Source organism: Medicago sativa, chromosome 7 (assembly GCF_051527215.1).
Source record: "Medicago sativa cultivar Bolivia chromosome 7, Bolivia_mono, whole genome shotgun sequence".
Classification (NCBI taxonomy): Eukaryota; Viridiplantae; Streptophyta; class Magnoliopsida; order Fabales; family Fabaceae; genus Medicago; species Medicago sativa.
Genome location: NC_140755.1, coordinates 31,407,319 through 31,421,980, shown reverse-complemented (window position 1 = coordinate 31,421,980; position 14,662 = coordinate 31,407,319). Strand labels below are relative to the sequence as shown.

Here is a 14,662-nt window from a genome sequence, read left to right as displayed (position 1 = left end):
AAGTGTATAAGTTATGATTATGCAGATATTTGAGAATGATTTTTTTTTTTTGTATTACCATTTTTCCAGAACAAAGCACAAAATAAAAACAAAGTCGGGATCAAAACGACCTTTTTATTAATGATGAAAATACTTAAAGCAAAAGCCCTACACAAGTTCACAGTCGTCTCGGGCAGAACGAAAGGATATTTTTTGAAAAACGAAAATCAATAAACACCACATTATTTGAACAAAGGAAATAGCTGAAGGAACAAACACAACGACACTGAAAGCGGCAAATCACTCCATACGTCACTAAAACTATGCACCACCACTTCAGAATGAGGTCCCGTGGTTCGGTATCATATTAGCTTTGCACATTTTGATTCAAGTCTGTGAAGGATAGGACCTTGGCTTCGACTAAATCTTGAACTGCATTCCTCAAGGCATAACAACGCTCAACATCGTGACCCGGTGCCCCTTGATGGAAGTCACATGAGAGATCGGCTCTAAAACCTGCTGGCAATTTTCTAGGCATCGGAGGAGGCGGCCTGGTCTGGACATAATTCCCTTCGAGCAAGGATGGGAGCAACTCAGCATACTTCATGGGAATCGGATCAAATCGTGTCCTTGGAGCCTGTTGTCGAGGTTGTTGATGTTGATACGGTTGTTGATCGGCATTGGGAACGGGTGTAATAGCGGCCACATGTTGATAGGCCGAATATTTTTGCTGAGGCCGCCCTTTCACCATACTAACCTCATGCTCTTTCTTTTTCGAACTACTAGCGGGGACACTTTCATTGATCAATCGTCCTTCTCGGACTCCTTCTTCTAGTCGTACACCCGTAGCAACCATCTCAGCAAAGTCCCTGGGGGTACTTCCGACCATATTCACGTAATAGAACTGACTGAGAGTTTTAAAAAAGAGCTTGGTCATCTCCTTCTCTTCTATGCGCGGGCTGACTTGGGCAGCAGTATCCCTCCACCGCTGGGCATACTCTTTGAACGTTTCTTTGTCTCCCTGAGTCATAGCTTGTAGATCACTTCGATCTGGGGCCATATCCACATTGTAACTGTATTGCTCCACAAAAGCATCACACAGATCTTGAAAAGTTTGGATATTTGTTTTATCTAGATTCATGTACCATTTTGAGGCAGGACTAGCCAAACTTTCATGGAAGAAATAGATAAGGACTGAATCATCCTTGGAATAGGCAGACATTCTTCTCACATACATTGTTAGATGTTCCTCAGGACAGGATTTTCCCTTATACTTCTCGAAGTCCGGTACCTTGAACTTGTGGGGTATTTGAACATTTGGCACCAAACAAAGATCATAAGCAGTCTTCCCAAATACTTTCTTCCTGTGGAGGGCTCTCACATCTCGCTGAATTTCATCATATTTTTGCTGCAAGTCATTCACTCTATCATAGGCTTCCATATCCCCTGAATGGTAGATGGGCTCTTCTTCTTGTGGAATGGTATGCATCACAGGTGCTGAATAGGTCATAGTGACTGGAGGAGCTCTCATAGGAGGTGGAGGAACATGAGCTACATATTGATGGGTAGGCATCTGAGCTTCACAAGCAATGGGACGGAGTATTTCGCCAGCAGTAAGAGGCGGGAACCAGGGCACGGAACGTTGTGGAGCAGAGCACTCCGGAGTATCGGCACAAAACATCCATTCAGGGCCAATAGAAACAGTTTCGGCTTGAGTCCTGATAGGAGGAGCAGGAGGACGTGCTTGAGCAACCGTCAGTGTCTTCATCAATTCAGTCATTTCGTCCATCTTGGTCTGCATGGCTGCAATTTCCTCCCGAAGCAATTGATTTTCTTGCTCGAGAAAATCCATCTTTTCTTTATGATTGCTCGAGTGTTGTACATGCGAGTTGATTTCAGACGAGGACGCCATGACACTTTCGAGGTGGGTTGACCTTTTATGGAAGAGAAAAATTTGTGAGACTCAGAATTGAGACTATGAAATGCAGAATGATGCATGATGCTTTATGCAAAAATAGACACAATTTTTTTTTTTTTTTTGAAGGACTTGTCAAAGTAATTGTAAACATCATACGGAACATTGTTTCATTTGATAATTTGAAGATATCACGAACAGTTTCCTTTTTAAAAGTAAAAGCAAAGTTAAGGAAAAAGTCCCTCACAAAGCTAAAGTCTAGTTAAGACTTTTGAAAATGTATTTCTTGGTGTCCCTCTTTATAAGGTTCATACATATGATGTTTACAAGACGACTTATTTAAGTCCTTCGATGTTTTGATGAGAAAAAGTTTTTATGAATGAATGCATGTATGCATGGTGAGGTTAAGTCCACAATGTTGGAGTTAAGGGTAATAACGCCATTCGGTAAGGACTATGGTTTCATTTGCACTTGTAACAAGGGTTCTACCAAGTTCCCAAATTACAACTACCCTTATAAATATATCGGTGTATAGGAATGCTCCTAGTCCAATATCATCCACAAGGAAGTCTAGTTTGAGTGTAGTATCGCGTGTCAACTAAAGTCAAGAATGCTCTTGGTTTAGCCACCGCACTACGTCCTAAAAAGGCCAAGATGGGTTAAGGGTTACTAAGGTCCACGGCTTCGACGGACACTCACATTGAAAGTAATAACGTCGACATGAATGCTCATGACAACAAGAGTACTACCTTCCGCGAGGCCTCCACCGAGTAGGGTTATCACATGTGCACATGGTCCAAGAATGCTCTTGGTATGACACTATGATTATACCCCGTCCTATCTTATGTTTCTCTCAAGTCCGGGTTAGGACTTATCTCACCACTCACGTTAAAAGAAGGGAGAAAGAAGGAGAAGGGAGAACATATATATACAGGTATTTCCATTTTTGATTTTTTTTTTTTTTTTTTTAAGCAAGTTATAGCACAACATTTAAATAAGACCAAGTTAGGCTCAACCCTCTTAGGGGGCCCCCAGCGGAGTCGCCATTTCTGTCGCGTCATTTTTCGGAGATCAAGGCTATTTGATTAGCGTTTGACTCACTACATTTATTTCACGACCGAACATTTAATTTTTTAAGAAAAGGGGAAAAAAGTTCAAACACCCCACATTTTGAAAAGATTTAGGGTTCGGGGGTTAGTTACATAAAGGGAAGGTGTTAGCACCCTTTATGTCCGTAGTACTCTACGGGAACCTCTTGGTTTTATTTAATTAATGTGCTATAACTTACTTGCTTTTTGAAAAAAAAAATGGAATTTTGAAATGATTAAAAAAAAGACCTAATTATCTACATTTTATTGATTTGGAAGGACGAGTGTCCTTTGCCTACGTACCCGTGAGGGATCAAAACCTCGTAGTTCGGGGTTACAAAAACTGACGTTTGATTGGTTGTGTGTTTTTTATTAGTTTGAAAAAGGTTTTTAAAATGGAAAAGCCAAATGGCAAAATGAATTTGTTTGTGGTTTTTATATTAGAGAAAAATGACTTGAAGTATGATTAAATTGATTGAAGTTTAATTAAGGAAAGAAAATAAAAAGGACGTCACTTGATTTAAGATCAAGGTTTATTTAAGAAAAATATTTTTGTGATTTTTGGTATATGCATTTTTTTGTTGTTTTTGAAATGATAACTATACTAAAATTTACGCTAACGGAGCATAAAAGAATAAATGCGTAGGTATTTCGTAGTGACGTTGGATCACCACGAAAACCTTTAACCTAATCTAGAAACAAAATAAAAGGCATACACACACACACACGCACACATGCACCTAAACTATTACAAGAAACCTATTAATACATTCTAAGGTCTGCATAAAAATAAATAAATTACATGAAAGCCTATTTTTTTTTAACAATCTAAATGGTGTGCGAGAAAAAACGGAAATAAATAAGTTACATTAGAGCCTAAATACATTCTAAATCAATGCGAGTAAAAAAATAGGAGACATGGAAGTAAATATGTGAATGCTGAACAAAAGATAACATGAAGAAAATAAAATGCTAAAGAAAAAATAAAATGTAACGGAAGTTTAAGATGCATGAAAACGATAAGAAACGAGATGCTGGGGGTGCAAGCAGTAAATAGGGAGTGTGAAAATTAAAAAGGACAGACTGGGCTTCAGAGAGGAGACAGGCGTGTGGGCCTATGGGGTTAACCAGGACCATTTGATCCTGATCAAAGGGGTCCTGGGGGCGCAAGTACACGTTAAGAGTGTAGGCACGCAGGCATGGGAATATTGTGGTTTATAAATAGGCTGTACAGCCTTTTCCTTTCATTTTTCCACAAATTTCTCTCTCCTTCTCTCGTATCCTTCTCACGCCTCTCTCTGTTATGTTCTTCTTTCATTCTTTTTATTTTATTTTTTACGATTTTCTTTCTTCTCCTAAATCCTTTCTTCTTCTTAATTTCAAAACTTCCATACCCAATATACTAACCCTGGATTCGACAGTTTAAAGAAAAAAAGAAAATCAATATCAATACCTTTTGTGTTTGTTCTTTTGCCAATTCGAGTTTTGAAGTTGCGGCTATTGGTACTGGAACGGTTGACTGCTGTTCGTTGATGCTGGAACGGTTGATTGGTGTGGATGGCTTCGACGGTCGTGATTTGACGCGGACAATCGTTTGTTGATGTGGATCGGTTGGTACGAATGACTTTGGTTTGAGGTCGGTTGGCTTGAGAGTTGTCGAGGCCAATTGGGATTTGGGTATTTGGATTAGTTTTTGGTTTATAGTGATAGTGTTGGAGGCCGATTTGGTTTGGTAGTGGTCCGTGAACGTGATTGATTCTGTCGTATTGCTTTGATGAGGATTCGGCTGTGTTGGTTTGATTTGCGGTGGTGAAAGTGAGCCTGAGTTGTTGGTTCCGTCCTTGTGAATGGTTTTGAGAGAAAACGACTTGCTATGATATGGTGTTGTGTGTCTGTGCTTCGGTTTTCTTGCGACTGTTACTGGTTTCAAATTCGGCACTTGTGAGAATACTGAAAAAGTGTTGGTGATATTGAAGGGGAATTGTTGTGAAATTGAGGATTTGATTGCAGGTTCGGATACTGGAAAATTGTGCGTTCTCAGATGAATTTTTTGGCCGCCTTTCTTTGTGTGCGCAGGTTCTTTATTTATAATGAAGGGATTTGAGTTTGGCAGAAAATTTGGTAACTTGGGGAGGAGAAGAAGCAAAGTTCGTTACAGGATTGATGATGAGACTGTGAAACACGCTTGACAGGTTGTGTTCATCCTTATGCTGAGTTTGTGGAACAAATGGGACTACGTTTTGGATTTGGACGGACAAAGAAATAAAATGGAATAATAATGAAAAGAGAAGATAAAGACTAACAAAAATAATAATAAAAAAAAGGATAAAGTTAGAAATAGAAAATTAACTAAAACAATAAATACATTTTTTTAAAACAAAATTTAAAGTTAATTAAAATTATTTTGAAAATTAGCTAAAAGATGGAAATAAAATAAAAAAAAAAAATGAACACTAAAGTGAGACGAGGGCCCGACTCGGAACCAAACATGAAGTATTTTAAAATACCTCTCTGCTGGATTTTTAACTGAAACACTAGATCGATTAGGGTCACGTGACGCGTGTCAGTGGGACCTTAGGTCAAAAATTGGGGTATGACAATACCATAAACATCATCAACCCACTCCTTGATTCTCTTGGAACCCTAACTCTTGATCTTGACCCCAAGTTGACATCAAACTTCGAAACAAACTCAAGGCCCTAGCTTCTTTTTCCATGAACTTATGAAGACTAAAACAACTCATATTTCAAGTTCCAACTTTGCCAAACCAAAACCCTAGTTTCATGGAGGAGAGGAGAAACAAAGAAATCAAACCAATTACACACTTCCTTCAACTTAAGGGATCATAAAAGATCATAGAATGAAATCTAACCATGAGAAGATGAAGTTTCATGAAAGGTTGTTGAAGAGGAGAAGAAGTAGTGAAATCTCCCAAAGTTTCTAGTTGTTCTTGAAAGAGGATGAGAAGGAAACCATGATGTATGATCCATCACCAACTTAAGAATCCATGGGGAAGAAGATTTGATGATTTGGTGAGGTAGGGAGAGAAGAGGGAGGCCGATGGTTAGAGAGAAGAGAGAGCAAAACTCTTTTCTCTAACCTAGAGAGAGAAAGAAGTTGAACAATGAGATATTTTGGGCCTTTTTCCAAATAAATATCCTTTAACGCGCAATTACCATAATGCCCCTGCCTCAGGCGTGCGATATCTGACTCTGATATTTATTACGTAATGAGCTGACATCACATAATAAATATTTTCCACTACACTCATTGAGCATAAACTTTAATCCTCTGACACGATCGACTGGTGAAATTCCGATACTGACAGGCGGGATATTTCAACCTTCTTGTGTTTAATTGCACTTTTGCCCCCTATATTTTTGCCAATAGTGCGATTTTGTACCCCCTCTTTTTTTTTGAGCGATTTTGCACCCCATCCTTTGCCTCCTTTCCCCTCTTTTAATGATGATTTTGAACAAAACACAATTGGCAAAAAATGGGGTGCAAAATCGCTCAAAAAAAGAGGGGGTGCAAAATCGCACAATTAGCAAAAGATATGGGGAAAGTATTTTTTTATTATAAAAGTCAAAATAATTGTATTAAAAAAATCAGGAGGGGGCCTTTACTCAATTACATGCGAGGGGGTTTAAACAAAGGGATGCCTAAATTGTCCCTATAGAAAAAAGGCAAGATAAATGATATGTCAATTATTTAATTTTTTTATCTTAAATTTTAGTTATTGGATGTGATTCACGTTCATTGGTTTTTTATTCAACCTCCATTATTTCAAATTCTTTGACTTTGGTCTTTTGTGAATTCTAACAATGGAAAAAGGGAGATGTATTATTTTGAGGTAACAAAAATATATACTTACTAGAAATTTTAAAATGATGTGATGTTTTATAATTCAGCTATTTTTTTTCATAAAATAATTAGGGCAAGGTTAGTGATTAGTGCTTCTTGAAAGTGTATTTTTCATCAAGAGAAAGATCACCGAAAGTTGTGATATGCCAAATCAACTGGTCTTCTATATTATTAACAAAGAATTACTTAAGAGTTACAAACACAGGTATAAACGGGGACCAGACCCAATCATCACAACCGATGTAATAAAGAAATCAATCAAAGAAGTAGACTTAAAATTACACAATGACCCAAAGCCAAGAAATACATTCAAAGGACTAAATTTTAAATTACATTAAATGAGTATGTTTCAAATTACAATTTGCAAACATTGATAATCAGGTAAATTCTCTTGGTACTTAGTCATCTTCTTAAGAAACTCAAACATGGTATCTTCACGGATCTCATCCAAAGGGAACCAAAACACCAACCACAATGAGCATCTATTTCATTGAAGTCAAAGACATCTAGGCAATGTTTCACAAATCGAGTGTTAACTCGCCGAGTTTGTCAAGTTTACGTTTTTAGGTACCAAAATCGTGTCAACTCGGAGGTAAACTCGATTTTTGGTAAAATCAGAATGTTTGACGAGTTTGACTCTAGTTAACTCGGTCAAACTCGGTAAACTCGAGTAAAATGAGGTAAACTCAGGTAAAATCGGAATGTAAGTTTAAATTTTTTTTCCTAAAAAAAAAAAAGAAGTTAAAATTTTTTGCATAGTTTTATTAACAACTTTGGGAACTTGTGAAACTTTCCTTTTTGGATGGTTAAGACTTAAAGAGACTTATGATTTTACAATTTGCAAGTTTATTTTGTATTTTGATGTTTAGTTGAACATAATACTTTATTATGGTGGTTGAAAACCTTTATAATTTACTCATATTTTGCACTATTGGATTATTTACAATATTATATTAGTTTACATATGTCATGTAAATAATAAATTTTATTTAATTTTAATTTTAGGTAAACTCGTACAAGTTTTCAAGTCGAGTTTACCTAGGCAAAATGAGTTGAGGTAAACTCTCGAGTTGTAAAACATTGCATCTAGGAACTGTAGGAATTTTTTATTATTTTAATTGTTCAATTTAAAGTATCATTATTATATTAATTATTATTAATTATTATTTACTTTGTTGACCGGGTAATCATACTTATTTCTAATAGGAATAACAATGTTAAGAAAATGTGCCAACCCTAATCCTGATGATTTTGGCTCCAAATTGTTATGGCCGTTAGATGAATCTATGTTGATCTCCACACAATCCATTTGTTCCCAATAAACACGTCTTTCAATTTCAACTCACAACTGCATTGGTAACATACACACGGTTCCAATTACCAATAAACATCTTCCTGACTGCATTGAGACTCTGATTTCCCATTCCTGCACCGCCGTTTTCCTCCTCACAGGTAATCTCAGCGCCACCTTCCCCCGATGGCATCACCTCCTTCTTCCGGCAACGTCATAGGCATCTATTCTAACGTCTTCTATCCTTCAATTTTACCTCCATTCGGTTTTCTCTCAAAATCCTAACTCGATTAGGTGAATCACCTACCTCGATTTGGTTTGCTCTGATCGATCACCGTTCATCGTGGTTTGTCTCATCGGTTTCGCATCTTCGTCCTCCGTTGCTGTCAAAGGTAAACTCTGTTAAAATGCCTTGCTTTCTTTTTTTCACCTTGGCTTTTCATGTTGAAAAAAATGGTTGAGTTGTAGTGATTTTTTGTATTGAATTATGTTGATTTCCAGCTTCTGAGATTTGTCTTCCTAATTTTTGTGTCTACTGTCACAACATGTCTTTCTTAGGCTGCTGAGAATGATGGCAACTTTTCAATTCAAAGCATAACAAGGTAGGCTCTCTAAAATTTATCCTCTTAGTTTTGTATCAAAGGAATCAATGATTTGATAAAATCAATTTTGACAGCTTCTCATACTGAATAGCTTAACAGATTATATAAGTAATATATGAATTGAGTTTCAATGCAACTTTATATCATAATTTTCACAAATATTGAATCTATTTTATTATCGCAAATTCAAATCGCACGCAATTTGAATAATCTGATGGGTACAACAATATTAGCCTAACACAACAATTGGTGTTGAGTTTGTGTTGGAACATTTGTGGAAATTGAGTAAAAAGACTAAACACATATTCCCATGTTGGGTAGAACTAGTGTTGTGTGAATTGAAAAAAGTGGAAGTCCCACATCGGATGGGACACACACATTAGTAGTGTTTATATAGTGGGGGTGTACCTCTAATAGGGGTACATAACTATGTGAACAAAGCAAGCACTAGAGGAAAAATATATATATTGATATATATATTTTATTATTTGGAAATGATAAATTAAATATTAATTTAATCATTATTAGAAAGTGTTTTCTTAGTCCAATATTTTGGAACGCAATCTAGAATATTTCGGAACACAATCTGAAATATTTGGGTAGGCAATCTAGTGTATTTTAGTACTTGATCTGAAATATATTTTGATACATAATATGATATATTTTTGTACTCAGTATAATATATTTTGGTACTCAATTGAGATATTTTTGTACTAGATCTAATATGTGAATTACTTAATCACAAAGTAATGTATTATTTGTTCCCAAAGTTTCTCTTATTAGTTGCGAATTTTCTCTATAAATAGAGAGATCACACAGTGCATTCTACACACCGAAATTCACAGTTGATGATTCCTGTGTTTTTCCTCTCTTCTCCCTCCTTCGACTTGTGTTGACAAGTCCTTCTCCTTTTTCTACTCCTTTCTGTCCCTTCGGAATTAAGAGTGTTTTTAAGACCATATAGTCCTTTTTCGGTATATTGTCCCTTTGGAATCAAGAATGGTCTTAAGAGCATAGTCTCTTCAATTATTAATGTCTTTTTAGAATAAATAATATTTTAACATCATAGTCCCTTTTCGGTATAATAAGAATGATCTTAAACATATATATTCTTCTTCAATTCATGGAGAAGTTAGATGTTAGAATGGTGGTAACACCATATTTGAGTGTTATATTTGAGTGGTCTCAGCACCATAATAGAGTGGTCACATCACCATATTGGTTTCAGTATTAAAAGAGTGGTCTTAGTACCATATTGAAGGTGTAATTCTCGAACGGTTTTCTACAGTGCAGTAGTTAACCGCGCACAGTTGTAGCTGAGCTTGTTTTATCCTGGAAGCGGCGTGGTTGATAGTCTGTCTTGCACAATTTTGGGCAATGCCACGAAACGTCTTAAAGAGAGCGACCTGGTCGTGACTCAACCTAGTAACAACTTCGGTAGAAAATAAAATTTGGAAAACCAAAATACAAAAGTTCAAAAACAACAGTTTGCTTCTCTGTGTCATGGGTTTTAGCAGGCTATTGAATGTTGTGTTACTTATTTTTACAAGTGACCATGTTTCAGGAATCACATTGTGGCATTGTGTATCAACTAGCAAGGTAATTCTTTTTACATAGCAAGATTTACAGCAGACATGGTCATGTAGATTAGATCATTTGCTCATTTTTCTAAAAAATTATATTTTTTCTATTCTCTAATCTTTATCTTATTCATTTATGCTTTCAATTTCTGTAATGTGATTGTGTGCTATTGATTTACGTCCATTGTTGAAATGGTTCTTTTATCATGATTTTGGTGTCATTTCTATTTAACGTTGTAGTCGTTTCAAATATATAAACTTTATTTTGTAATTTTTCATCCTTGCATATAGTGGTACTTGGGTGTGGTTTTTCAATACCTTCATTTTGCATGTAATAGAAAACTAAATGTGATAATACTTTGTTAGTTATTTAAAGTTTTTTTGTTCGTTTAAATTTATAGCAACGATGGGTATTTCAATTGTGAACTATTAACTTCCATATTAATTTGATTTGATGTAAGTTTTATTGAGTGAGGTTATCATGTAGTATTTCATTTTAAGCCGTTTTTTTCTTCTTCTAAATTTTCTTGAAAGGCATACTAGGATGATTTTCATTTCTATATTGTATTTTTATCAAGTTCTTTTGTGAAATACCAATCATACCAGTGTCTTCATCTTCCGAATTTTCACAAGTATCTATCGAAAAATGGTCTTTAAATTCAGTTGAGTAACGAAAATGGCGATCGCATCAATACTACATCAAATATAGTATACAAAAAGATTTTTCAATATGTGTACACATTCTTCGCTGAAGTAATAAAATAATCTTGCGATTTATAGTATTCTTTATTCAAAATAATTAGTGAAGGAATGTATTGCAGTACAATATTTTGCAAAGATGTATATGACCCATGCGGCAGCACGGGTGGAAGTTCTAGTATCACTATATGCACATTAGCTTTACAATACACGTTGTCATTAACTCACCTATCCAATCCTTATTATTTGGATTACGGTTATGCTTACCAAACTAATGGCCACGTCCTAATCGAGTTCTTAATCATTATAAGAGTAAGGGTTGAACGAGAGTTACAAGGGGACTATTCATGTTGTAAGCTATCCAAATATACCATACGTACACATAATATCATGAGTAAATTATAAGGAAATTAAGTTCCGTTGAGCATCGAAAAGTAGTTCCTGAGACCTTGCTAACTCACGTGCGGTGTTAGCAAGAAGTGATTGTTGTATCCTGAAGGGTATTAGCTATGAGACCTACCGCATCGGATGACTAATCCGGGGTGGCAAAATACTCTTAAGCCAAGTGCATCGCACACCTCAGTCAATAATTGATATGTTTCTATTCTCTATTTAACTTGATGAAGAGTCATGTTTATTTTGTGCTTATAGTTGTGTTTGATTTATTATTTATGATGATTTTATGTCTAATTTTTCCAACAATTACATCTCCTCCCACGACCTCTATTTCATTGTGTTGGTCACTCTTCGTATGAGCATGAAGGATAGGAATCGTTTGATCATTCCGTTTTCCTTTCCTCTCATCGGAGTCATATATTCCGGGGGCCTCGACCCCCCATCAGCACGCACAATGACCCCCGGGTCAGGTATGTTCATTATGATATGCCAAATTAACTGGTATTCTATATTATTAACAAAGAATTACTTAAGTAAATGGGGACCAGACCCAACCGAAGTAATAAAGAAATACAATCCAAGGAGTACATTTAAAATTACATAATGACCCAAGCCAAGAAATACATTCAAAGAACTAAATTTTAAATTACATTAAATGAGTACATGTTTCAAATTCTATTGGTACTTAGTCATCTTCTTAAAAAACTCAAACATGGTATCTTCACGGATCTCATCCAAAGGGAACCAAAACACTAACCAACAAGCCTTGAGACATACTTGAAGACAAAGACATCTAGGAACTACATCTCCTGCCACGACCTCTATTTCAGTGTTGGTCACTCTTCATATGAGCATGAAGGATAGGAATCGTTTGATCATTCCGTTTTCCTTTCGTCTCATCGGAGTCATATATTCCGGGGTCCCCGACCCCCCCCCCCCCCCCCCCCCCCCCCCCCCCCCATCAGCACGCACAATGAACCCCGGGTCAGGTATGTTCATTATGATCTACCACATACACATTGGTAGGCCATTTAAATATTGTATATAGAAGGAACCATACATACATCTGCACACACGCGTACATGAAAATATTTTTTGTAGGCATAAAAGGTGACAAGATATAAATAAGTGTTGTTATATATTGACAGCGGCGCTATTTAGTACAACTCTTAATAAAAAATAATGGCATGTCTGTTGATATGTTGCGTAGCAGAATATGAACAAACCACTATATTCTACGATTTGTGATTGACAACATTGATTTTATACATCGATGGTCAACATATATAATATTAGCTAATAGTTAATCTCGGTTATTGTCTATTCATCTATCAATGCATATATCAATCTATCAGGTTTGATTCTTTTAAATATGATGTGAGTCTAACCATTGGCCTAATTTAAAATTGTCATTGAATGCAGGGAAAAAATGGATTCTGAAGCTTATGGAATGCAACATGAATTATTTTTGACACCACACACTGACAACATGAAGATCACCAAGGCTTTGATTTATTCACATGATGATATTTTTCCTCTGGTGTTTCAAAGCAAGGCAGTGGTTTGGTTCATACAGGATGAATGGAAATACAAAGAATAAGCCAATTAATAGAGCATTTGATTTTGTTAAAAAAATGAAAGTAAAAGAGAAATGTAAATTTAAGTCTAATAAAAATCATAAGTGTAACAATTTATGACATAAGTATAAAATGATAGTCATAGAAGTAACATAAATACTTTTTTTTTCAAAATACTTTTTTTTTCAACTTAATTATTTTTTTGGTAGTGGTCGGGGTTTGAACCCCGGACCTTGCATATTTTTATGTTATGCATTGTCCAACCAACTGAGCTAAGCTCACGGGGACTTTCAACTTAATTATTAAATATATACTCCGATGGCCATGAATTAAAGGTCAAATTAAAATAGAAGAAGACAATCTAAGCATTAATTTCAAATTCCTTGTTTAATTTCATTCTAATTATCCTAGAGTACAAAACCAAAGCTATATGTTTCGTGAAAATAGAAAATGTAAAAAAAATACAAATTATTTAGTTCCAATACAATTAGGAAATGAATACTTATGGAATTTTCTAGTAGAATGTTACGAGCACAACACTCAAGAACATTCACAGATACCTAGCTTCGATCCACGATACATAATACGATTACCATAGAAGATACACCAAGGTTGTTGAGGATGTGTGCAAATATACCTTGGACAATCAAGATTAGAAGTACAACTGCCAAAAGGAAGTTTTGGGAGCAATCCGCTTACTGTCATTGTTGAATAAATGATGTTAGTAAAATGAGATAAAACATTTTGTAGAATGTACCTAAGAAAACTTTCGAAGGATAAAATGTGGCTTACTTTCATGGTTTGCAACAACAAATGGAGAAATAAAGATAATCATAAAATAAACAAACTTTACAATTTTAGTCATACTTTCTCCCCTTTGCATATATGAGATATGGTTTTATCACTTTATGATTTATAAAGCCTACTCTCACCTTAAATACATTAAATTTCATAAGAGCACGTTCTCATTCTCATTCATCATCACTATTAAATGTGGTATATATATGTTTTCTTTTAGCACAAATAATAAAGTGGTGATATAAAACATTATAATTAAACCTCTCTTGAGTATATGAAAGTGTTGTGTTTGTCTTTCTATCACCATCACTATTAAATGTGGTATATATATGTTTTCTTTTAGCACAAATAATAAAGTGGTGATATAAAACATTATAATTAAACCTCTCTTGAGTATATGAAAGTGTTGTGTTTGTCTTTCTATCACCCTTAGTAACGAGGTCAAATAAAGAAACCTGCCAATCATAAGAATTCATTCTTATTTTACAAAGTTTTTTTTATTCTATAACCTTTCATGATAGAAAAGGGAAATCACAAAAAAGGAAATTTTTTGTTGGATTTCATGTGAACTTTAGGCCATGACAAAGCTATAACTCCTGTATTTATTACTGTTTTCTTTTATTTTTATAATCTTAATAGGAATCTATTAGCAATTAACAATATCAATACATAGAATATTTAGTGGTGGTTCTTGAACAAGTTAAAAAGTAAGTTTCAATGCATTTAATGCATATGCGGACTTAGTCACGGATAGAGCATTGATTTGTTCAATGGTCATACACATTATATTTGCACAAAATGAATAATGATAAAATACTAACAAATGTACTAGTGTATCGACAAGTTGTAATATATACAAGATTTATCTCCACG

The 14,662-nt window shown here is 35.2% G+C and overlaps 1 protein-coding gene and 1 long non-coding RNA gene across 2 annotated transcripts; both read right to left on the bottom strand.

Moving 5' to 3' along the window:
* Positions 1-94: 94 nt before the first annotated feature.
* Positions 95-5,262, bottom strand: LOC146905604 (uncharacterized). Its single transcript, XM_085723160.1, has 2 exons — positions 4,436-5,262; positions 95-1,913 (listed from the first exon to the last, which is right to left on the bottom strand). The coding sequence occupies exon 2, from the start codon at positions 1,889-1,891 to the stop codon at positions 347-349; it is 1,545 nt and encodes a 514-aa protein (XP_085579286.1). The 5' UTR covers positions 1,892-1,913; positions 4,436-5,262; the 3' UTR covers positions 95-346.
* Positions 5,263-13,340: 8,078 nt separating this feature from the next.
* Positions 13,341-13,924, bottom strand: LOC146905603 (uncharacterized). The gene is made up of 2 exons (XR_015018962.1): positions 13,784-13,924; positions 13,341-13,689 (listed from the first exon to the last, which is right to left on the bottom strand). It is a non-coding gene; the product is annotated as an uncharacterized LOC146905603 (long non-coding RNA).
* Between the last annotated feature and the right edge of the window lie 738 nt (positions 13,925-14,662).